Raw genomic sequence first — 24406 nt, forward strand, 5'->3', positions numbered from 1 at the left:
TGTTTCTCAGTCCCGAAGAAAATTATCCAGAGCTTTCGTTTCCCTTTTATAGTCGAATTCGTGCAGTTGTCACGCGGCGTGCAGGTCGCAGCTGGCGAGTCGGTCTTCCTGCGATGCCTGGCGAACAAGCCGGTGGTACAGTGCGAATGGTCATGGAGGGCGTCGAACTCGAGTAAGGAACCGCTGCTGGTGAAGAAGTTCAATCCAAACAAGGACACTGATCATGATTGTTCCGTGCGATTCAAGAACATACTGTACGAGCAAGAGGGACTATGGACCTGCGGGGTCCGTTTGACGCCGGAAGGGATCCTGCACACGGCGCCCGCAGCCACTGTCAGCCTTTTGCCTACAGGTATAATGGTTCTAATTGAGATACAGACAGATTATCGTTATCAAAACTATGATTACGAGCAAAAGGATAATTGCGACAATTTCTCAGACTTGCAACCAGACTGATATCAGATTTGCAACCAGACTGATATCAGACTGGCATGTCAGCGTGAAATGACTTAGCGGAAAACAATATTAAATTCTAATTTATTGTTAACGCCGAGGCAATTTAAAGTGATTGACGATGATGCCTGGATTAAAGCTCGAATTAAATTAATATCATTCTATCACGTTTCTGTCTAATTGCGTAATGGTGTAAGTTAAAATGAGAGAACTCGGATTTAAAATATTAAAATATTAAATTCTAATTTATCGTTAACGCTGAGGCATTAATAGGAAATTTGAAGTGATTGCCGATGATGGCCGGATTAAAGCTCGAATTAAATTAATATCATTCTATCACGTTTCTAATTCTGTCTAATTGCGTAATGTTGTAAGTTAAAATGAGAGAACTCGGGTTTAAAGCCGCTCGTTGAATCCAGTAGCAGTCGATTGAAAATGAAGCGATCGGGAATCCAACGCTCACTTTAAATCATTGATGTCGGGATTCGGAGTAGCTGGTAATTCGATTGTACTTTCCCTCCATACATTTCACCTTTCTCTCGCATTTCGCGTTTAATTTATGTGGCGCCTCGTCTCGTCCAGCGCGAACCGACCGTAATGCAATTGCTAACTAAATTCGATTCGATATAATCTCCGGTATTCTTGGAAAAGCGCTTTGACGTTACTTGAAAACGAAAAGCTGAGGGCTGCTAAGTCCACAAATTAAATAATTTTGATATTAACATAACATTCTGTTATATTATATAATATATACAATACAATATTGCATAATATCTTTTGTCGAAATTTTTAATACATTTCCATGTAAAATTTCTTTCTTGTTAAATCATTTATTGATTAAACTTGGTAATTTTTTTAATTAAAAAAATTAAATAAATTTAATAAATTTAATTTAATTTAAAATTAAATAAATTAATTAAAAGAGCATTCCTTGTGCTTATTTATGAAACTTTTCGGAAAAATATTTTCTTAGAATTTTAATAATATGTACACATAACACGCACATAAAACCATACATAGTAGTTGTTTATCATGAAGAATTTCTCGAGAATCAAGGGAATAGGGTTTCCTATTCCCTTGCTCTCGACAAAGGAAAGGTCCTCGCGTTATTCATCGTTCACAACGTGGACGTGCTCCTCGCCGCGGTTTCCGCATATGCAGTTCTCTCATCGCATTGGTTGAATTTCAGATAAGGTAAGTTTCGCCGAGGTGCCGACGGACATAGCGACATCGGTGGGCGCGGAAGCTGTTCTCAAGTGCATCACCAGCAGCCGCGTGGAGAAATGCGCCTGGATGTGGAGACCGCTTCACGGCAGCGATCCCGAGATCGTTATCGACGAATTCCCGAGCATCGGTGATCTCGGTCGCGACTGTTCGCTCCACTTCCCGCAGGTGCAAGCGGAAAAGCAGGGCCACTGGCGCTGCCGAGTATCAATCACGTCGCTCAACACCGTCCTGACATCACCACCCGCCAAACTCGTGGTCTACGAACAAGGTAGAACACTTCGCTAGATCGTAGACTTCTCCTTTTTATTTCAACTAATTTCACCCAAAAAATGCATCAATTAATTTATTAAAAATTATTTATTAAAAATTGATTAATTGTTCGACGAGTTATATTGACTCTGACACTTCCTCTTCTAGCCGAAGTGAAGTTCTCGGAGCTGTCGCAGGACATCCAGATCTCCTCCGGCGGCAGCGTGCTACTGCGCTGCGTCACGTCGTCAGCGGTGGAGCAGTGCCGCTGGTCGCTCACGCCGGTCAACTCCAACACCACCGTAGTGGTGAAGCAGTTCCCGGCGGCCGGGAATGAGGCCCGCGACTGCAGCGTCCGTCTGAGTCACGCTCTCGCCGAGCAGGAGGGTCTATGGACCTGCGGCGCCAGGGTACACGGCCAGCAGAACTATACAGACGCGCCACCCGCGAAGCTCAGCCTCCTCGAGCCAGGTATCATCGAGACCTAAGACCCAAGATCGGGTCTCAGCGTCGCTTCGTCACCGCCAGGTGAAGGGCGGGAGCACCATTATTAACCGATCGTCTCGTGTGATCCCGAACCGCGCGCTCGGCTCGGCTCGGGCGCGGCAAGTCGTATATGTGAATCACACAATTGAGTACTATAAGGGAAAAAGGATCTAAACGCAGTCAAGTCGGCAGCTGTCAGGCGCAAAAGATTTGGGGGCTCTATTACGTTCTACAACTTATCGATAAAAATGTATTCGATGCGTCTGATACCAGATATGATGAGTGATTAATCAGGCCTTTAAATCGCACTAAGCCATTCGGACTCTCTTGAAGTCGTCGTTTAATTAATTTTTCTCTTGTTATTTTTTTGACACTTTTTGGGTCCTCTTTGATTTATGGTATTCAATTATTGTAATAACGTATCACGCATCGCGTCTGTGTGTATATGTGTGTGTGTGTGTGTGTATGGAGATTTTATGATTCTGTGCAAGTACCATCGACCATCGGAAATAAAAGTTTACTTCTTTCGCGATTACTTCGATTTCAAGAGCTAATCCGTGACTGAAACATGATACGGATGGTCGATGATGCATCGCGCGAGTAAGTAACGTTCACCAATTGTTGCATCGCGCGGATGACTATATTCTAGCATTGCACGCATCGAGCCTGAAGCGTCGCATTAGACTATAATGACTTTTAGTCCGAGCGTTTCTCGCGTGAGAAGGACCTCGCGTGCAAGGGAGGCACGTGCGAGAACCTTACGTTTGCGAGCCATCGTGTGTACAAGGACCTCTCGTGTGCGATAATTCGCATACTCTCGCGTGAAGGGGTCTCGTTCCCCTGCGCCGATCAAACTGTTCCATAAAACTCGACAGAGTGACAGGCAACGACGAGAACCATTGTGGCATCCTAACTCAACGATCTCGAAACATTTTCTTATGCGACATTAAAATATTTTCAGCCCACTTTTCACATTTTCGAGGCTTAACTGTTAATTATTTAACAAGCAAGTTAATTTTATAAGAGAGCCTTTGTTGTTCTGCCGAGTTTTGCGAGACGCGCCACGAAGATAAGACTTTTGCCCAAAGCCTGGCTAGAATCGCTTCTGCATTCGATCGATTAGAACGGTCTACGATATTATTAAGTACAATAAATAATTGTAGGGCGCGTGTATTATATATTTCGGGATCCGTAGCCTGCGCATTATCCCGACAAGTAGCAATCGTGAACGCATCGAGGCGAGCGGCGCGTGAACTTTTGCACGCACGTCGTCGCCGCGTGTACATAAGTGTAGGCTGCGGATCCTGACGCACGTATTTGCAATCTACGATAGATGAAGCTATCGTGACGGCACGAGCATCGATTGGACGACCTCCACTGGACGCAAACTGACGTAGATCTCCATTTGAAGATATAAAATCGCCATTTAAATTAATTATTTTAATTAACGAACAATGTTCAGTGGCGATAATCAATATACATCCGCGAAAAATCGATCGCTATTCAAGATCGTTACAATTTTCACATCCGGTATCAGTGACAGACTGCACCGAGTTGGACAATCTCTCTTGATGCTTTACTGCGGCACAAATCGCTTTCGCAGTTCATCTAATTTTCTAGCGACGCGTTCGAGTGCCTCCCATCAGATACCTCTCATCAGATCGGTATCGGGACATTCGCGTAATTGATAACTCGTTGGTTCTCGTTAACGATAAATCCAGCCGGCCATCCCGGTCCCATCCGATCGAGAGATAAATCGCGCGCAACTCATCGTTCCACGATCTGCGTATATCCCGAGTGGCTGAGAATCCGGACGCCGGAGAGCGATCGTCCAGGATCTCGCGGCAAAAGTGAAAGTGTCGATCGATCCCGGATTCCCCGCGACCGCCTCGAAGACTGCTGGAATGGAAGCTGGCGGATCTGCACGTTGAAGCTTCATGTCACTAGATTAACTAATAAGCGAGTGTCTGTGAGCGTTGGACCGCCCGTCCGTCGTCGACGGCCGCCCACGTGTGTGCTAGAGAAATAAAATCGCGCGACCGATTTTGCATTGTATCCGTGTAAGAGACGCCGTGCGCGAGAACGATCTTGCGAGATCGCGATGTAAACGCGGTCGTCGCGTTGCGAGTCTCCTCGGACGTCTAGAATAGTGATCGTCTCGTGTTCTATCTTGGAACAATTTTTCTATTGATGAAGAAGCAAGCGGACATGTTTGAGGGAGTAGATCGTTAAGTGTAACAGCTTGATGAATCATCTGCAGTGCAGAAATGCGGAATCACCCATTTGAACGTGTACAACAAATTCTAGAGCATTAAATATTGCTTCTCTGAAAGGAAGGTTTCAAATTTCAAATTTTTTCAAATTTAAATCGTTTTTATCAACGAAAATTGCTCATTTTTGGTCGACAAAGCCTGGCACTAATCTCGATGTTCAGATAATCTATTTCCGTGTGAGTTGTTTTAAAACTCTCCAACTTAAATTTTATCACGCTCGTAAATGGAGAGACTTGTTAAATGGAAGACCTTCTTTGTTGTAAATTTTTGGTTTGAAAGATTTAATCGAATTTTAATACTCTAAGGCGCTATTAAGACCGTCACGGTTTCATCTACTTGCTCTTCTTTAAGCATCATTTTTTTACTTTCATTTACTTATGACTTGAAGAATATAAAACTCCTGTGAATCGTGCTAAATCGCATTGAGCGGAACACGAGAGGCGTGTAGATTTTTCCGATACGTTTCCAAGATAAGCGTTCAGCCAAGTACGTTTTTACGTCATATACGTAAAAAATTGCGAAATTATCATTCAAGTACATTTATGTCCTCATTCTCTGCTTTACCACGGTACGCAGTATCCATTCTTAACTTAATTACGTTGTCGTGCATTTGCATTTAATAGTGTTAGATCATTTCCTAACTTATCGCTCAGTCTCGCATCCATTACCGTTTCCCGTATCACGATCCTTCGATAAGCCGCAAGATTTATCGGTTCGTCGTGCGTCGCCTGGCAAACCCGCAAATTAACAAACCTGTCGGCTTCTCTTTGTTATTCCCCAGTGAATAAGAAGACCTCATGTGCATTATAATTAATCGCGAATTTTTTCCGCGTTATATAGCGATACACCCACGCTATTATCGCGCAATACATTAGCTCTCTCATTTGCAAATCAATGATGGTCGTCCACGATTTCTATAGCGACTGCAAATGCAGTTCAGTAGAAATCCATGATATATATTGTATTTGTATTTGTATTAAATAATTGTGAACGAATGACAAGCGAATGATGGGCAATAAGAGAATGAGAATAAAACGACGACAGACGAATTTGCATAGGCACGCTAATAATAATCGCAGGCTGCGTCTCTCGTCTCTCGCACGCATCTCTCGCACATTATTTATTACGCAAAGCATTCATCCCACTTTTAAGTTAACATCGTCCATCGCGCTTACTACTTAACTCGAGGCCGATCCTGATACACGTCATGTCCATTATGTATACTCAGTTATTACTTAGGACTAGCCGCTATTACGTTTAATGCTAAGTAGGCAATTTTTAGCGTTAAGTTGTCCAGCGTCCAGAAAATTCATGTCCGCGATGGGTAACGTTCGCTCGGCTCGTTGATCGATAAAACAATCGCGTCATCGTGTCGCAGTGTAGATTTTAAAAATGATTTCACGGCGCACAGTCTTGATTATTCTTCAATTTTAATTTTTTTTTCAATTTTTTAATCTCTGAATCTAAAGCTCTATGAAGCTCTTCTCTTCGCAGAACATTTTAGATTCAATTTAAAGCTCTCAGGGCGATACTAGTTCGATTAGGATTTAATTATCCTATCATGAATTTTCAGTACGATAATAAAATTGTTACATTTTATTATATTACATGCACTGCTCTGCCAAAAAAATTACGATGGCGCGATACACGCGTACCCGATCGAAAGCGCGAGCGGCAACTTACTCGCAGAGCGTATGAATCTTCATGTGCCATTAAGTATCGTTAAGTATCCCGAGGTATTCTTCGCGCATCCTCGAGTGTTTGGCGTCGTCGTTGCTGTAAACCGTTTTTCTTTTTTTTTCTAAATAAATAGTAGTACGAAAACGTCACGGCCGCCGCTCAATTATTTCCATCATTTCTGATTACTCTAACTGTAAAACCGAACTCGGGAGAGCCGTTCCCCTGAGCCTGCGATGCAGGCTGTTACAAGATAATTTTGAATTCATGCACAACTCGAGTCATCAATAATTAATCGGAGAGATTCCCAGAGAAAAGATATTGCGAGCGCCGATTTTCGAGAAAACCGTAAAGTTTTCGTGAGAAAATCGTGTAATTTCTACACGCCTAATAAAATGACAAGTGATATTAGATAATATGTTAATATGAATCTCACTCTTACAATAAATTTTATTTTTATTCGTTAGTTTCTTTTCTAGTTTTGTATAATGTTTTATTCTTATTTTTTTTCGTGAATTTTACTTTTAGTTTTACATTATAATTTATATAGTGTTGTTATACATTTATGTTTCTAACTAAAAATGTCTAATCTGACGCATCTGATAATCTTGCGCATGCAATATTTCTCTGGAATCCCCCCTAACTTCATTAATGCACGCGATATCAGTGTCGCACGCATTCTAATGCAATTAAGCACTTATCAAGCCACGAAAAGCCATCGGTGCACAAATGAATTGGTGGTTGGTGATCGAGGTGGTTCCGTTCATCGGATAATCTGCACCGGAGATCTTTGCCGCTTAGGGTGAGTGGGAAAATCGAAGAAAAATCGAACAAGTTTTCCCGAGATAGCTTCAAGAAGGGTTCACAGTCAAGGACGAATCTTACCAATCCTAATCAAAAAGTAAATGCGAGAATATTAGTTTGAGATTTTAAACTGGTTACAAAAAATCAGTCGAGAATCGCGTTTATTATTTAGAGAAAGTGTCTTCATATCTATTCACTTTCTCTCGTTATATCACGGCGATTAAGAATAAGCGATAAGAACTTTGAAACTCATCTTTTTTAATAAATTTGTAGCAGCTAAAATTAAAATTCGTGAATCTGCACTTCACCGATACGTAACCGTGAACTTCGGTAGATTCTTGAAGCTATGAGAATTTAAAGCAGAAATTCAATGTTCAATAAACACCGTTCGCTTTCAGAGCCTGTCACTATCGCGGTTTGGGCTGCGCCTCATCAGATGGTCACCCTTGCATGTAGGGTCGGAGTCGTGTCGTCAGACGCGAAATGCCACTGGATCCACGCTCCGAAGGTTCACATACACCAGGATTCCAGCAAGCAGGCGAAGAAAACGAGGTAAGATCGGTAATCAATATTAATAAAAGTTGTAGCAAAAGTTCGTAGCATTTTAATGAAATTCCAAGACAAAATTATTATCCCTCTAAAAAACCTTACAAAGATAAAAAAATACGCCAAGTACATAAAAAAGCAAAACTAAATATGATGAAATCCATAGTTAACTAACCAAGTACCTAGAAGCAATTCAGTTTGAGGATTTGTAATTTGAAATAATACTTGGCGTGCCCGGGTCGCATTGGACATGCATTCTTCTAAATTTGTACTGCCTTGAGTATTTTCACTAATGACTCGTAAATCTTTGTATTTGGTAATATTAAAACAAATACGTTTACAGTTTTGCACATTAGCGGAGTGATTATAAATATCCCTTTTCATTACTCACTCAATACAAATAATTTACACATAGAGTTTACACAAATTATAGGTAGGACGTACGTTTTAATGCAACCCGGGCACGCCAAGTATTATTTCAAATTACAAATCCTCAAACTGAATTGCTTCTAGGTACTTGGCTAGTTAACTATGGATTTCATCATATTTAGTTTTGCTTTTTTATGTACTTGGCGTATTTTTTTATCTTTATAAGGTTTTTTTAAGAAGAATCTCATTACTTTTTGTAAACATTTTTTACATTTCATTAATTTTAAATGTTTTTATGTATTTTTGTATTGCCACAATAATATGTCATTTTATTTCTGTTGTGAGATCTCATTAAACATAAAAATGGATAATAAAGATTTATCTAATCGTGCAAATCTTCTTAATACTTCTAATTGTCAAATATAAATTGTGACAATTTAAAATTTTCTCTCTCTTCCTCTCTCTTTTTTTCTCGGTTTCATTCTATGAGTATAAAATGTTCCAACTTATATCTTAAATTGTCATAATTTATATTTCAAAATTAGAAGAATTATTTCCTTATCATTGCGACGCCATTACGATGATTTTATTTAAAACAAGTAATTTTTAATTTTTTATATAATAGTTTTTGCGATTTATATCTTAATCGTAAAATAACATATTTTCCATGTATTAAAATCAGATTTAATTCATAATAAATTAAATCGTGCATCTGTGAACGCATCTTGAGTGACAAAATCGCTTTGCATGTGTATGTGCGAGCATACGTACGTGAGTCTGAACCTGATTTCGGAAAAGGAGGAAAACGAAACGTCACAATTCTAACATTCAGTTACAATATCTCAGGATAGACTGCACCAATCTTATTCGAATTGGTCGCAATCGAAAGCTTGCATCCATATTATATTATTAAAGTGCCGTTAGATTTTTAAATAAGGCTTTAGTTCCTGAGATATTTTAATCAAAAGTTTGTTTGACATGAATTTGGCATGAAATTCCGGATAAGCTATACGGTAGCGCTCGACGTTTATGCAATGAATTTGGTAACGTTCGACGTCTAGCAGTGATGCTTATTGCACGGAACCTTGTTTTTTTACGTATTTGGCGTCGTGACGATACCGCGTCGCTTAACACAAAAATGAAAAAGTTCTAGCCCTTAGAAATTTTTTCTTTTTCCGAGCAGTTCTGAGTTGTTGATAACATTATTTTTTATATTGCCTAGAGTTCTCTGCTATTGAAAATACCGTAAACTCAGAAATGAAAAAGTTTTAGCCCTTAGAAATTTTTTCTTTTTCCGAGCAGTTCTGAGTTGGTGATATCATTATTTTTTATATTGTCTAGAGTTCTCTGCTATTGAAAATACCGTAAACTCATAAATGAAAAAGTTCTTTAACTGGGAAAGATTTTTTAACTGGGTCTATGAATAAACATTTGCAAAGGACTGTTCTAACATGGATTTTGGTTTGCGATATGGACTATCAATACATTTTTGCAAATGACCGTTGTAACTTTAATATGGATTTTTGATTTCGCTTATGATTTACTGATATACATTGAAGATGGTGTAACGAATAGACCGAAACGTTTGTTGATTGATTTGTACTCAAATTAAATTGTCATAATATATCGTTCAAACTTAGAAGAATTATTTACTTATTATTGCGACGCTATCACGATGATTTCGTTTAAACAAGTAAATTTAAATTTTTTATAGTTTTTGCGATTTATATATTTATCTTAAAATAAAACATTACCCAAAAGTATTAAAATCAGTTTTAATTTATAATAAATTACATCATGCATGTGTGAACGGCAGCTTGACGGACAAAATCGCTTTGCATGTGTATGTGCGAACATATGTACGTGAGTCTGAACCTGAATTGCATGGAAAAGGAAAATGAAACGTCACTATTATAATATATGATTACAATATCTCAAGACTGACTGCATCAATCTTGATCAAATTGGTCGCAATCAAAAGCTTGTACCCATATTACCCACATAAAACGAAAACCTCCATTAGACGTCCAATGGACGTCTGTCATGGAGGTTCAGATCATCCAGTGGACGTCCTTTAGACATCCAATGGACAGCCACTAGAAATCCATAGTTCCGCTTTGCGCACGTCCAATGGACCTCCCATTAGACATCTTCACAGACGTCCATGGGACGTCGATTGGACGTTTTGTGGATCATTAATAGAGGGTTCACGGAGCCTCGGTGGACGACTAACCGACGTTCCGTGGATTATTAATGGAAGCTTCATGGAGCCTCGAAGGATGACCCAGGCAACACACATTGGTTTCAAAGCCGTTATAAACGTTTTAACGTAACGTTTCATAACCATTTTATTGAAACGTTTATTTAAGAGAAAAATGTCCAACGAAAAAACGTTAAGAGAAACGTTTCTTTTTCGGGAAAAAACGTTTCAGAAACCATCAGAAAAATATTTATCAATTCTATATATCAGTGCCTCAAAGATAGACAGAATTAAGTCACATTTTTTGTAAAAAACTAGATTTTTATATTTTATGAATTACTCTCTAAATTTCGTGTAGTGAAATCTCACTCTTTTGGAATGAGATATCACTTCAAGCAATAATGATTTCAAAAGAAAAGAAGAAGAAAAGAGTACTGGATCGGTTTTCCGGATGGTTATTTATAAGGTGATAACGCAAATGTTTCTTGCGAGAACGTCACGCCTGGCCTGGCCATCTATCGGTTGCTTGGTGAATCAGAGGCGAGAATTTCACACACACACTTATGTTGATTTTTGTCTCTTGTTCCATAATCGAGTACATTGAAACGTATGATGTAAAAATAATTAATACTCGCAAATTAAGTAGAAATTACTATTTTTTTCTATATTAATTATATAATTTTGAATCAATTTAATAAAACACATTTTTCGTTTCTGTGGAAACGTGAAAATACGTTTTTAAAATTTAGGTCTAAAAACGGTTTCTATTTAAACCGTTTCTTAAATGGTACTTTATGTTTCTTAGATATTAGATACGTCTAAGAAACATATATTAGACTAACATGTGCTGCCTGGGGACTAACCGACGTTTCGTGGATCATTGATGGACGGTTCATGGAGCATCAATGGACGTCTATTAGACGTTCCGTGGATCATTAATGGAAGCTTCATGGAGCCTCGATAGACGACTAACCGACGATCCGTGGATCATTTATGGACGGTTCATGGAGCATCGGTGGACGTCTATTAGACGTTCCGTGGATCATTAATGGAAGCTTCATGGAACCTCGATGCCACGAAACGTCGGTTAGTCGTCCATCGAGGCTCTATGAACCTTCCATTAATGGTCCATAGGACGTACATTAATCGTCCACCGAAGTTCCGTGAATCTTCTATTAATGATCCACGGTACGTCTAATAGACGTCTTTGAAGACGTCTAAAGGCAGGAGCACAGACTTTTGCATAGCGCATAAAAAGATGCATAAGAAATTTGATTGGTCTATAAGCATGTGCATAAGAAAATGGACCAATCAAATTCCTTATGCATCTGTTTATGCGCTTATGCAAAAGTTTGTGCTCTTGCCTTAATGCAGATCCACTGGACGTGCAAGGCGGAACTATGGATTTCTAGTAGCCGTCTAATGGATGTCTAGTGGATCTCTACTGGATGTTCCGAATCTCCATGACATACGTCTAATGGACGTCCATTACAGATTTTCGGTGGATGTAAATTTATGTAAGAATAACTTCAATTATATACATATATTATTAATAATTAAAAATAAATTCTATAATATTGTGAATTTCTAAATGTTAAACAAAATTAGCTGAAAAATTGTAATTAATAATGAAACTTAAATATTAGTTTATTGGAAATACTCTATATGTTTAATAAATCTATTATACATCCATAATGGATGTCTAATGGACATCTGCAATGGATTTGTAGAGGACATCTATTATGGAGATAGGATGGACCTCTAATGGACGTCTATCTGACTTCCACTATGGAGATATATATCCCATGGAGCTATGGAGGTATCATGGATCTCTAATAGACGTCCATCTGATGTCTATCGTGGAGATAGATGTCCCATGGAGCTATGGAGGTTTCATGGACATCCACTGGATGCTAATTTCTATGTGGGTATATAATAAAAGTGCCGGTAGATTTTTGATAACGGCTTTAGTTCCTGAAATATTTTAATCATAAGTTTATGTGACCTGTCAAATGATATAAATTCCAGATAAGCTATACTGTAGCGCTCGACGTCTATGCACTGAACTTGGTAACGCTCGATGTTTATGGCAGTGATTCTCATTGTTCGGAGCTTTATTTTTTATTTTTATGTACTTGGCGTCGCGACGTTACCGCGTCGCTTGATATATATATAAATATTTATTCAACTACATATGCCACATCTTGTTCTATTAACATTTGCCATCTTTGTGGTAGCTTCAACTTTCCAAAGAGAAAGAGAGAGAGTTTGTCATCTTTTTTCATAAAACAAAATTAAACAACCCTACGGACTTTTGGAACTTTGTTTTTTAAGTATCTACATAATGCATTTCGATCTATTTTCCCTAGGCACAATGTGCAAATGGATTACGCTACCGGCATATGCAAACTTGTCTTCAAACCGGATCATTCCGATTTAGGACAATGGACTTGCAAGTTTACCATTGAGAACGAGAATGAAACCGACGTCGAGATAGGAAGTGCGTCGCTCGTTCTACTGAATAGCTTAGCAGGTCTGACATTAAAAAATTTTAGACACGCACTCTTTCCCATTTGTTGCTCTCTTCTGTCTTCTTTGCACGATTGCAGCTTGTAGACTCTTCTTGTAATTTTCACAAGATAACTTGTCTTGTTAGCTTCTTTATATCACACAGACGAGAAATTAGGATGGATTGTGGGTGCCCTGACGGCCGTAATCCTGTTCCTCATGATAATCGTCGTCGTGCTGGTGGTGTGCAAGGCACGTCTCTTCGTTCGTAGAACACCGGAGGTCCTGGAGACATTACCTGTCGACGGAAACGACGGACAGAAACAAAGCAGCAACAGAATCTGCAACGACAGATGCAACGAAAGCTCGGGGAAGAACAATTTTCAATTCGTGCAGGACAACAGCAACGACGCAGCGAGCATCGACAGCGTCTTGCCTAACAGGAGTCCGCGAGTGCATGATCGCACGGAGAAAATACCGTCCAAGCACGAGAATGCTGGACTGTGATGTGACTATGGTAGACCATGTAGTCTCTTCTTCTGTTGTATCATATTATATTAATAGCATGTAATGATAAATATAATATAAATTAATAAATTATGTAACAAAGAATTAGAAAATATATTTTTACACAATAAATTACACATTACAATTTTTACACGTATATTTACAACAAATCTCGTTACTTAAGCGCATCTAACTGAGCTTGAATTTTCTCTAAATTGTGATAGAGATCCGTTAACTGCTTCTCGTCGAACTCCACCGTTAACGTAGACTTCGTATCACCAGTCAGACCTAACTGAAGCAATGCTACGGGGCGTGCATCTTTGGCAATTGTGGAGGACGACGACTGAACATTCAGGCACCAGTTGATGTCTTTTACCTTGTTAAACAGGAAATAAATTCATTTAATTCTGATCCGCCATGCTCAGTAGGGACTGATATTAAGGGGATCCTGGAGTCATTTACTTTACCATGAACTTTATTCCAATGAAACTTTTTTTAGTTGCATAAAACAAATCCTTTTCCACAATTATAATAAAAATACGTGCCAATAGACTGGACTTTATGTTAAAAAATCACGTCATTCCGTTATAATACAGACGACTCCAGGATCCCCTTAATTGCAATTAACCGGATATCCGCATTTACTATCTACATTCAAATACCTGCGTAGGAAAGATAGACTTTTGTCTTAGATTCTCTACAATGCCCTTTCCGTAAGTCATCCACGCGTTTGTAAAAATCGACACTTTCTCATCGTCCGTCTTGAAATTGTCCTTCAAAACTGTTTCCATGACGGATGGTTTTACAACGTTACACGCAGCTTGCGTGTAGATCGATGTAATGGTGTCTAGCAGTAGGATTAATTCATCCTTCGTCAGGTCCAAAGAAACCAGCAATTTTTCTTCCTCCTCTTCGCTGAACACCTTCGTGTCGATACTGGACTGCAGGCTCTGGCATATACGATTGACGAGGAGTCGGAATTTGCTGCTGTCCATGCGAGTCACTATGTTCAAGCCTCGCTCCAATCTGTTAAAAATTGGGAATTGCAATTTTATATATTAAATCGCAAGTTCATGTTTGAGCCAATGAGACAGCAAATATATTGTAGCAGGAAATAATTTATAAATATATTATTTATAATATTATATCATAATATCATAAATAATATATTTGTAAATTATTTGTTGCTGCATAATATTCATAATACTTATAATATTATATCATAATTGAAAAGTACAAAGATAGAGTATGCATATTTGTACATATAATTCACAAACAAGGTCAATCTCCCTAAGAACACAAATTTTCAATTTCACTGTCATCATTTTCTACAAAGATTGTCTTCAAATTTTCCTAGTGCAACAATAGAGGTACAGTAGTTTCAAATATTTAACACATACTTGGGAGTTATGCTGATCCACGAAGCCATTATTGATAAAATCTACACGTATATGTTTAATTGTCCTCTCAAAATGGAATCAGCTCCTTAATCATAGCTCCTGAAATTATGAGAGAACTTGAGAAAAATTCACAATCATACACTGTCTGCATACACTTTGAACAATCTCTGACAGCTGATTCAAGATCTGCTCTTTGTAACTACGTTGTCCGAACTTTCCCTCAATTTGCACGTTTTCTCTTCGTCTCTCTAATGCGAATTTATATATCTGTTTCATTTTAGGTGCAGATAGTGCAGCTACGAAGAACGATACTTCAGTAAACACAGACACACACACACACACAACTCTTTACCATGAAGCATGTATGATGTAGATACTTTGGAACGAAAATAATTGCGTAGCGTATAATTTTGCAACATCATAACTTCAGTTTAAAGATCAAATTAGCTTCATTGAAGAAAAGATGTAATATATCGCTGCTATTATCGATTTTTATAAAATTCATAGATTTTACATGTATTTCTCGAAGCGTACGTCCAAGCCAATGAACGCGAGTTTATTTCTTGTTATCAACAGTGGTGTTATCTATCTACAAGGGCACAACGTTTCATAATTTCATTTTATTAAGCGACGTGTTTGATAGTGCTTCGTATGCCGTGCTTCCATTACTTGGACGAGAATGGCAGGCGCTTATGATGCTAGATATGATAGGGTAAATAATATATGTGCATGTGTATACGTTGCTATAAATATATATCTACTATTTTTGTTAATATATTTAATTTAACGTTTTAAATTTAATCGATATAATCGATATAATAATTTAATTGATTATATATAATTAGATATATTTGATTGTGCGTTTCGTTGACAATAACAGAATGCTTCCACTTATTATATGCATATTGAACGATACTATAATTACTTTCACAGAATAATTATAAAGTATGTGAGCTTGTAGAATTATTTTAACGAGATCTATTTTACACTTGCAGGAGCACCCGAGGAATCTTATTCCGGAGCTGTGCAGGCAGTTTTACCACCTTGGATGGGTAACTGGTACAGGTGGTGGTATATCAATAAAACATGAGTCAGTACCCGCAGTTTTACCCTTTCCACAGTCTGCAGACGCTTTTGTAAAAATATTGAAGATATATTAAAAATATAACTTATTCAAATCTTTGCAGAGACAAGATCTACATAGCACCTTCTGGGGTACAGAAGGAGCGCATGATGCCTGACGATCTTTTCGTGCTGGACGCCTTTGGCAACGACCTGGAGCTACCCGCACCAGAAAGGAACCTGAAGAAGTCGCAGTGCCTTCCGCTGTTCATGTGCGCCTATATCAACAGAATGGCAGGTGCCGTGATTCACACGCATTCGAAAGCCGCCGTTATGGCAACGTTACTGTGGCCTGAAAAGAAGGTCACGCTCACGCATCTTGAAATGATTAAAGGTATCATTGTGTCAATTTTCAGTAGCATCAGTATTTTATTTATTGGAAATGACGTGAACCACAATTTTTCAAAAATAATTCAGGTATATGGAATAACGAGAAGAACAGATCGTATCGTTACGATGAGGACCTAGTGATACCGATCATAGAAAACACTCCCTTCGAGGAAGACCTGACGGATTCCCTGCAGCAAGCTCTCCTGCAGTATCCCGCGACTCAAGCGGTACTCGTACGCAGACACGGGATCTACGTGTGGGGCAAATCTTGGCAGCAGGCAAAGGCGATGTGTGTCACTTTCATTTACGTATTATTACCATAACTAGGGAAACGCCTGTCTACGCCAGGCGTTATCATTGTTGAAATTAGAGATTTCAAGAATTTTCCCATTACCTGGGGGTGAACCCCTATCACCATACGAAGTTTGGTGTTTCTAGTATGTCGGGAAGTACCCGATCAATTCAACGACAGACAGAATAGGGATTTTATATGTATAGAAGAAGATGCTTGCAATTAAATCCACGAGTTATTTTTAATAGCTTTCTTATACTTTAGTAGTCTTCTTATAATATCTAATTGCTAAAGCATATCTTTCTTTATTTGCAGGACGGAATGTTACGATTACCTACTCGATATTGGAGTTCAGATGAAACAGTTCGGAATAGATCCGATATTAACTCCGAGAGAGTATGAACTGGAGTATCAGAATAGCTCGAAGATGAGCGAGAGCGAATAATTTTTACAAAATTCATATTTCCTCGTGCCATGCCAAAATTGTACATTTTTTATTATATACCGTAGGATAAAAATAGGACATAAATAAAATGTATGGAACGTCCCATATACAAAAATCCAAATAAATTGCGAGATTGTAATTTATAATATTTCACATAGGTATGTACAATTCACGTAGGTACGTACGCTTAGGAAATATCGCACCGTGAATTTTCAACTGTCTATGTCAAACTGCGCGAATTGTCTCCTAATTTTCTTCGCTAATTCGGTCTCCTCTTCCTGACTCATGTGACAGTCCTTCCAATCGGATCTGTCGTTGATATCCAGTATCCTATCGGACGCTAATACTTCTCGACCGAATTGCAGGGGAAAGTCCTTCTTGATTCGGTAATACAACAGTTGTCCGTTCGGTAGTTCCGCGTAAAAGTATAAAGCGCCGGGTCTCGCGATTTGCTGTAAGTCCGTGTGTTGCGGCAGCTCCAGCATCTTGAAGTTGTTACACTCGGCCAATTCCTGCGGACGAGCATTTGCATATATTACATATTGGAACATATAATATAAGAATTTAATAAAATAATTAATAATTAATTAAGAAAAATGGAATATTAATTAATTATAACTGCCGCTTACGGCGTTAAGTTTAATTTTATTACATAATTCGACCCCAAGCTATCCATTGAGCCTACTCTGAACTTGATCCGTTCAGCAGTTATTGAGATCTAATAATCTGAGTGTCTGCGAAAGCATCGCTTCGCGTAAAAGAGTCACGGTGCGGTCTCACTGCGCGTATACTTGGCGCGAGACACTACCGTGTCTCTTGATACTTCAATGAGAAAATACCTCGAACATCTCCTTCAACACGGGTGCCTGGTTCTTGTGAACGGGTACCGCTTGCAGCTGACAATGAGACGTCTTGAAGTTCCTCTCGAAGAACACGGGCACCCTGTCGGTGGCCTCGTAATATTTAGCCACAGCCTGCTTGTAGAGATCCATTTCTTCCTTCACTTCCTTCGGCAGAATCGACAGACTCTGATGATGCGTGATAGGCAGAATCAGAAGATGATCCTCCACCAGACCGCCCTTCGCTAGCGCCAGGTAAATTTCGGTGCCCACGGAGATGACCAGGTGCTTGGACACCACTGGACTCGACAAGCAGAACCAGCACTTCGACTGATCGAACTCCATTTTCGATTTCTTATTGCCACCGTCGTGCTGATGCCGCGGCCTTTTCACCGTGTCTCTCGATTCCATGTCGTAGAAGAATTGTGTTTGTTGAGTCTGTTTCTTCTGCGCTGGGTCGTCGGAGAGCATAGACTTGGGGTACGGACTTAGAGTCTCATCCGTTGTCTTCAAGACCAAGTCCGACAGTCTGCTTCTGTCGACGGGAGTCAGATTCAGCGCGTACAGCCATTTCTTCTTGTGAGCGTTCGCCACTGGCGCCAGGGCTATGAACCTGGTGGCTATTTCCATGTCTCCGTCGCTTTGACTCTGATTCCTGGAAATAGATTCTTAATTCGTGAAGCAGCCTTTACAAACTTATTTTTAGAGCTTCAAAACTAGTGGTGAAAGAATATTTTACGATAAAAGAAATAAAACAATAAAATTAAAATAAAATAAAAGAATATTTTCTTCTAAGATAAAAAAGAATATTGCAGGTGTGTTAGTGACGATTATAAATATTGAATGATAATTAAACAAACCTATAGGGCGGACGCTCGTAGTAAATCCCTTCTAGGGCGGATACATGATACCTAGGCTTGATGTGAGTAGCAAGCCAGGAGATCAACTTGGAGCCCTTGTACTTGCAATCTGGCTTGTTGCCGTCAAGATTGGTGATACTGTCAGGCCACGGGGATGTCATCAGGATATCCACGCCGCGAAAACTCGGTTGGCCCTTCAGGCAGCTGTTCTTGATCGCGATGACGTCGAGCTCGCTGAAATGTATGGCTTCATTGCTGGTCGACGTCTTCTCAGTCCCACTCAGGTACGCTATTTTGAGGCCCGAGCTGGCGGTGTAGAGACCGCGTTTCCCAAGATAGGTAAGGTTCTGGCATATCTCGTATCCGTCGCCGTCAGAGTAGTGCTGGAGGTCCGATTCCCTGTTAGGGCCAATGACGTACGTCGGCACGGGGATGGCCTTCTCGCAGGACTTGTACAGCTCTAACTCGGAGTTGTCCGCGCCGAAGAAATTGCCGACGCACAGCAAGAAGTCGAACGGACCGCTCTTCCTGTTGATGGTGTCTACCTTGGAGAACAGGAACTTGAAGTGTCCCTCCACGTCCCCGCAAATAAGGACTTTCTGTTTATCGGTCATACTTAACGACGAACTGGAAGTGCTCCCGTCATACAAGAAGAAACTCGGTTTATTAATTAAAATAGAATTAAAATTAAAATTGTAAGCCAATTGATTTTTTTTAGTAATATAAACACGGTTCTTCTTCTCATTATTTACTGCGCATCGGAGCTCGAGATGCAACCAACAATTTCTTGATAATTATGTAATAATATATATATCGCTGCAATGGTAACACTACTTGATTAATAATAATATTTCCTTGTCTTCCTGAGACACTTTTAAATTCTTTAATATAAAATTCTTTCACGCAGAGTAACAGGTTATGTTGAGTTTGTTTTTATAGTGATTTCAGAATCGAATTTCGACAGGAGCGCCATCAGTTGGATGAAACTAAAAATTGTCGTGATTGACATTACCGACAGAGGTGACAAATTATGAAAACTTAGGCTGGTGTTCATAGTCCGTTCTTATTGAAAATTATCTTACATATGATCTTAAGATATTTGTTAGCCAATCAGATAGTTGTATTAATATCTAAACGATAAACTTCAAGTATCTCATTATTAGAACAAATTATCGCCCTTAGGGCGATATTCACATACACATAGTATGTTTTTATATCAAGATAGTGATAAATATATCTTTTAGATACTAATACAGTTATGTGATTGGCTAAGAGATACTTATGTTGGAATAGATCAGATAGAAAAATATAATGGCTGATTCAATATTGAATCGTACTACTACCTAATTTTTTTATTTAAGAAAAAGGGAAAGGGCGCTGGGAGCAAACTCATGCGCCAAACTACCTCACTCTTTCTATGGAAGATAGAAGGGGCTCGTAGCGGACTTTTTGGGAACTAATAAATGAGAACCCATAAGTCTGACATGGATTGCAGAAAACCTGTTTTATTATTATATATTTTAGTTTTATTATTAGAATAATATATTATTTTTTTGCATTTTTTACAATATATTATTTTTTTAATTTTATGATTACAATAATATATTATTATTTTATTGTAACAATAATATTAAGTAGAAAAATAATTTTATTATTACAAACTGGTCAAGAGTAATTAAGATCGATTGACACTATTGACACTAATATGAGAGAATGGACCGTCACGTATCGGTAACGACATGTATGTACCGGCACCGGTACGACAAATGAAATGCACATGTTCAGACTGCTTTGACAATCGTCGATTGCCGAAGGTCTGGCCATCAACTGATGGATGATTATAGCAATCGTCGATGGATCATCCAGTGACGATGAATTGGCTCTTATAGCTTTATTTTTAGATGAAGACAAAGCCAAAGTTCAAAAAATGAAGAAAAAAAAAATCGAAAATGGATATAATATTAAAAAACAGAAATCTTGAAGGAAAACAAGTAATTTAACAATTAAGCCATCTACTCTGCAAGAGTTAGAATTTGAATGATTGGTTGCCATTCTATGAACGTCGGTTTGCGAATTCTTATTTATTAGTTTGCAAAGAGTTCGCTACGAGCTTCTATTGCTTTAAAGATTTAATCTAAAAAATCAATAGTAATAGTATGATTTAATGGTAGGCAGATGCAAATTTATTTCCTTTTAATGTGATTCTCTCAACAATAGAGCAACCTTTTATCTTAATACAATTCAACGTAGAATGAAGAAAAAGTTTCATTTTCAAAGAAAAAAATAATTTTACGACAAATTTTATTTTAAATAAAATAACAGCGAATAAGAAGCTTTTATTTAGTAATAAAGTGACAAGAATTTTAAAAATTAATATGATTCAGCAATGATATAAGTTTGTTAAGAAACACGCAAAAACATGATTTACATTAAATTGGAAATATAAATTTACAGAAACGTTCTATTTTCTAAATTTGAGTTCTATATCGATTTAATATTATATCGAATTTTCGATTCTCTCTATCCTCTTGCAGTCTTGAAATTTGATTTTACTAGGATGAAGAGAGAAATAACGAAAATCTGCAGAATGCGCGCTCATCGTTGGATTCCCAACGTGGAGAACGAAAAGCATCATCCCCTGTGCATCGCGATGTGCGCAAGAGCGTTAAAAACAAGCACGAAATGGAGAAGATACTTCGCGCGAGAGAGGAGGACGCGGAAGGCAACGGGGACAGAGTGAAACTCGATGAGAGTTCCTACGCTCCCGCGAAATGTGGGGGAGGGGGATGTCTACATAGGATGCGAGTGGGCGTGGTCGAGGAGTCGGACGTTGCGCCAATCGGGAGCGAGAGGCGTTATCTCGATATATAGGTACGCTCCGACGAGGTACATAAGCGAAAATTATAGCTGTGTGTGCGGCTTACATTGCCACCTTCACATCTGCATCTTGATCACGGACGCAGAAGAGGACGAGGAAGAAGAGGGAGCGAGACGCGAGTATTGAGGGTGCGAAGGAACGAGAGAAAAAGAGAAAGAGAGAGAGGGGGAGAGTTTTACTCCACTTCGAGATAGAGATTCCCTTAAGAAGCAAATAGCAAATTACGGAAAACACACGGAGAGCGATGACTGAACGTGAAGACATGTAGACGTAGGGGCACGCTTCTTTGTCAATGAAAAGAATATTGTCGATGATGGATGTCGAGTAGCGCGCACATTTCTGTATACGAGTGTATTACATTAAGTCCCAGTTGTGGCGCAAGAGAAATGACAGCGAGAGAGACAGGAGATATATGTATATACGTAGGGAGAGAGAAAGAGACTGAGCAACAAGGATGGCGATGGGAGGAAGGGCGATGCGCGAAGGTGCGAGGAGGGCAGCGGCGGCGCGGGCGGTAGATCGACGGCCTGGTGGCTGTGTTGGTCCAAGCAGGGCGGAGAGTCCGGTCTGCACGGTGCATCCAGCTGTACGGTCAAATACGCGCGGGCAGCCGCGCTCTTTCATGGTGCCCCACACGTGCGACGACGCAGCCTGATGAACTGACTGCGCGAGGATCACGCGCGCAAAGGATCACCCGGCAGGCCAGCAGGTGAAGAAACGTCACTATCCGGCGTATCCGGAGTATCCAGCAGCGCTCGTCGCCGGGGTGGTGTATCGGGACGCGTATCGGGGTGGAAAAGAAAGGTGCCGTTGCATTCGCGGGGTAGAGAGTGTCACTGTCAAGTCAAAGTCATCGTCAAGAAGAGTCTTGTCTTCGACATGTATAGAGAACGGCAGCGAGTCGCGTAAGGGGTGGCTGATCTGCGATTAGTTGGAATAATGCATGATTGAGAAGAGAAATGCGATGGTTTTCGCGTTTGATCGCAAAATATATGACGAATCGTATATTCTAAGAAAAAAGGCGAGGCAAGATATCCGAAAGAAAATTCGGAAAATTCTGTTTCCGATTAAAGAATCTGGGGAAGATCAAGTTGCTCATGATTCGCGTAATTATAAATCTCCTGAAATAGAACAGAGAGACTGCGGAATATCAGTCACCTTGTTCTAAAAGGTGATTTGAAAACGTTTCCTGATTTTATTCGAGATTGAAGATACAGTGCATCTGAACACGATTAAAAAGACGTTGACGTGTGCTCATTTACTAAAATGAACTGTGTATAGTTCATTAAACTCTTGGAGAACGCGAGAAGTGAACTTCGAACGATTAGTCATGTATTTTCAGAAGCATGGCTAATGTTATATCAGCTTCATCGCGAATAAAAGTGCTTCGAAATACGATCGAGTCATTTCGGCGTCATTTAAATGTCACTTCAAAAAATGAAACTTTTTTACTCATTTGCCGAAATATTGTACGTGACGGGAATTATAATAAATTAGTTAACCCACCGTCTATAAATATCTACAATTATACAGTACAATAATTATAGTAAATTAATTAACATCAATCATTAAATGGAATGACGCGTAATATGCAATTTGTTTAATTGTACCGGATTGCAGGAGAACGCGGTTGAATTCTGATGGTAGAACGACGGTGTAATAAACTCAAGAAAAGTGATTACGTCAAGTTAATCAATAAATTAATTAATAATTAATAAAAACGTTGACTTAAAAACCAATGCAAATTGACAATCAACATATTCACGTAGCGCACTTGAGTGTTCTTTTGATTGCAAAGAAGTAATTTATCAAAAGGGACATAAAAAAACCATCATTATTAAAGTTAAAAAATGTTTTAAATCATAATACAAAATATAAACACACACAGCTTAATAATAATAACGTAATATAGTAATATAATTTACGATAATCTCGATAGAGCTGTTTTATAAATGAAACTCGGTGAGAATGTACAGTAAAAGACTGTTACAAGATAAAATCCTGAGAAGCAAACTCAGTTGAGATATAAATGATTTGATTGTGTTATCGCTGATAACGAAACTGCTTCGTTATACAAGTGAATCGAATATCGCGGCGCGGATATCAAATTAACGTTAAATTTGATCGCAGTATTTTTTGCGCGAATATGAAATGACGCGGAATTAAATTCGCTCTAATAGGAGCACTTGAATGTGGAATGGACAACTAGGAGGTGTTAACGAGGGCGCAGTTGACGTAATTTAAGTGTCGCTCCAGAATGGAATTTCGAAGCGGGCAAAAATAATAAGATGAATTCTTGCGGTGGATTTTACCGGGCGGACAACGAATCGGCAGTGTCGATGGGCTTGAAATTCGCGGAGGGATACGAGTGAGAGGAGGGCGACGATCGAGCCGGAAATGGCGAGGAAATTCGAGGCGTCGCTGGAAATGTGTCAAGCACCGTCGGCTTGATAAAAGTGCGCGTCTCCAGGGAAGTCGACCGTGCCGAAATCACTTTCCTGCCGAGGGAGACTAATTGGTTCCACCCTCACGCCCCACTGCAAACTCCGATGAGGGGCCCGCCCTCACCAAAGGTTCGTAAAACAATCGATTCCGCAAACGAACGAGAGCGCAAGAATTCTGCATTAGACGTTCGACGTTATTGAAGCAAGAAATATCGGAGTACCTCCTCCTTGGATTATTTTAACATATTGTTTAAAGTGAAACGAGAAGTAGTAACGTTAGAAAATAACGTAAACTTTAAAATATTTCATAAAAGACAAATTTTTAATTTTGACAAGTATAAATTACTTAATTATGCCTATATTAAGATTAAACTTGTACGCTTACATTAACATTAAAATGAAAATATTGCCGTTGAATTTAATGCGTGTTCTTCATCCGCTTTATCGCATATATTCAAAACGTAATCGGAGGCACTCATGTTAACCCGCATGTACCG

The 24406-nt window shown here is 39.2% G+C and overlaps 5 protein-coding genes across 8 annotated transcripts in view; 3 read left to right on the top strand and 2 right to left on the bottom strand.

Annotated features, from left to right (window-relative positions):
* The window catches only part of LOC105284402, a 30539-nt gene extending 17139 nt beyond the window's left edge, over positions 1-13400 (top strand). Inside the window, exons 6-11 of one of the 4 annotated variants that reach the window (XM_011347868.3) lie at positions 53-352; positions 1643-1948; positions 2098-2400; positions 7568-7721; positions 12654-12817; positions 12941-13400. In XM_011347868.3, the coding sequence (XP_011346170.1) occupies positions 53-352; positions 1643-1948; positions 2098-2400; positions 7568-7721; positions 12654-12817; positions 12941-13299 (1586 nt within the window). In that variant the 3' untranslated portion in view covers positions 13300-13400. The remainder of the gene's footprint in view (positions 1-52; positions 353-1642; positions 1949-2097; positions 2401-7567; positions 7722-12653; positions 12818-12940) is intronic. The other 3 variants (XM_011347866.3, XM_011347867.3, XM_011347869.3) reach the window with 3 other exon arrangements.
* On the bottom strand, positions 13390-14969 carry LOC105284403 (COMM domain-containing protein 10). The gene is made up of 3 exons (XM_011347870.3): positions 14700-14969; positions 13962-14325; positions 13390-13675 (listed from the first exon to the last, which is right to left on the bottom strand). The coding sequence occupies exons 1-3, from the start codon at positions 14726-14728 to the stop codon at positions 13475-13477; spliced, it is 594 nt and encodes a 197-aa protein (XP_011346172.1). The 5' UTR covers positions 14729-14969; the 3' UTR covers positions 13390-13474.
* A 149-nt stretch (positions 14970-15118) lies between these two features.
* On the top strand, positions 15119-17024 carry LOC105284400 (probable methylthioribulose-1-phosphate dehydratase). The gene is made up of 5 exons (XM_011347863.3): positions 15119-15411; positions 15695-15789; positions 15887-16155; positions 16239-16440; positions 16759-17024. Exons 1-5 carry the CDS (start codon positions 15379-15381, stop codon positions 16886-16888), a joined length of 729 nt encoding a protein of 242 aa, XP_011346165.1. The 5' UTR covers positions 15119-15378; the 3' UTR covers positions 16889-17024.
* LOC105284401 (CWF19-like protein 1) lies at positions 17013-19540 on the bottom strand. Its single transcript, XM_026968051.1, has 3 exons — positions 18588-19540; positions 17728-18382; positions 17013-17400 (listed from the first exon to the last, which is right to left on the bottom strand). The coding sequence occupies exons 1-3, from the start codon at positions 19199-19201 to the stop codon at positions 17101-17103; spliced, it is 1569 nt and encodes a 522-aa protein (XP_026823852.1). The 5' UTR covers positions 19202-19540; the 3' UTR covers positions 17013-17100.
* A 2462-nt stretch (positions 19541-22002) lies between these two features.
* The window catches only part of LOC105284398 (single-minded homolog 1), a 44906-nt gene continuing 42502 nt past the window's right edge, over positions 22003-24406 (top strand). Inside the window, exon 1 of the mRNA XM_011347859.3 lies at positions 22003-24038. The gene's annotated coding sequence lies outside the window, so the exon portion shown is untranslated. The remainder of the gene's footprint in view (positions 24039-24406) is intronic.

The sequence above is a fragment of the Ooceraea biroi genome, chromosome 3 (assembly GCF_003672135.1).
Source record: "Ooceraea biroi isolate clonal line C1 chromosome 3, Obir_v5.4, whole genome shotgun sequence".
Classification (NCBI taxonomy): domain Eukaryota; kingdom Metazoa; phylum Arthropoda; class Insecta; order Hymenoptera; family Formicidae; genus Ooceraea; species Ooceraea biroi.

What these genes read in the sequence shown, in the direction of transcription:
- LOC105284403 (XM_011347870.3), bottom strand. Translation starts at nt 14,728, where the DNA reads ATGGCTTCGTGGATCAGCATAACTCCCAA. An exon ending in TGGATCAGCATAACTCCCAA is followed by an intron (nt 14,326 to 14,699) that starts GTATGTGTTAAA and finishes AATTTTTAACAG; the next exon opens with ATTGGAGCGAGGCTTGAACA. An exon ending in AGTCTATCTTTCCTACGCAG is followed by an intron (nt 13,676 to 13,961) that starts GTATTTGAATGT and finishes CTGTTTAACAAG; the next exon opens with GTAAAAGACATCAACTGGTG.
- LOC105284401 (XM_026968051.1), bottom strand. Translation starts at nt 19,201, where the DNA reads ATGACCGATAAACAGAAAGTCCTTATTTGCGGGGACGTGGAGGGACAC. An exon ending in TACGAGCGTCCGCCCTATAG is followed by an intron (nt 18,383 to 18,587) that starts GTTTGTTTAATT and finishes ATCTATTTCCAG; the next exon opens with GAATCAGAGTCAAAGCGACG. An exon ending in TGTTGAAGGAGATGTTCGAG is followed by an intron (nt 17,401 to 17,727) that starts GTATTTTCTCAT and finishes GCTCGTCCGCAG; the next exon opens with GAATTGGCCGAGTGTAACAA.
- LOC105284400 (XM_011347863.3), top strand. Translation starts at nt 15,379, where the DNA reads ATGGCAGGCGCTTATGATGCTAGATATGATAGG. An exon ending in GGTATATCAATAAAACATGA is followed by an intron (nt 15,790 to 15,886) that starts GTCAGTACCCGC and finishes AAATCTTTGCAG; the next exon opens with AGACAAGATCTACATAGCAC. An exon ending in GCATCTTGAAATGATTAAAG is followed by an intron (nt 16,156 to 16,238) that starts GTATCATTGTGT and finishes AAAATAATTCAG; the next exon opens with GTATATGGAATAACGAGAAG.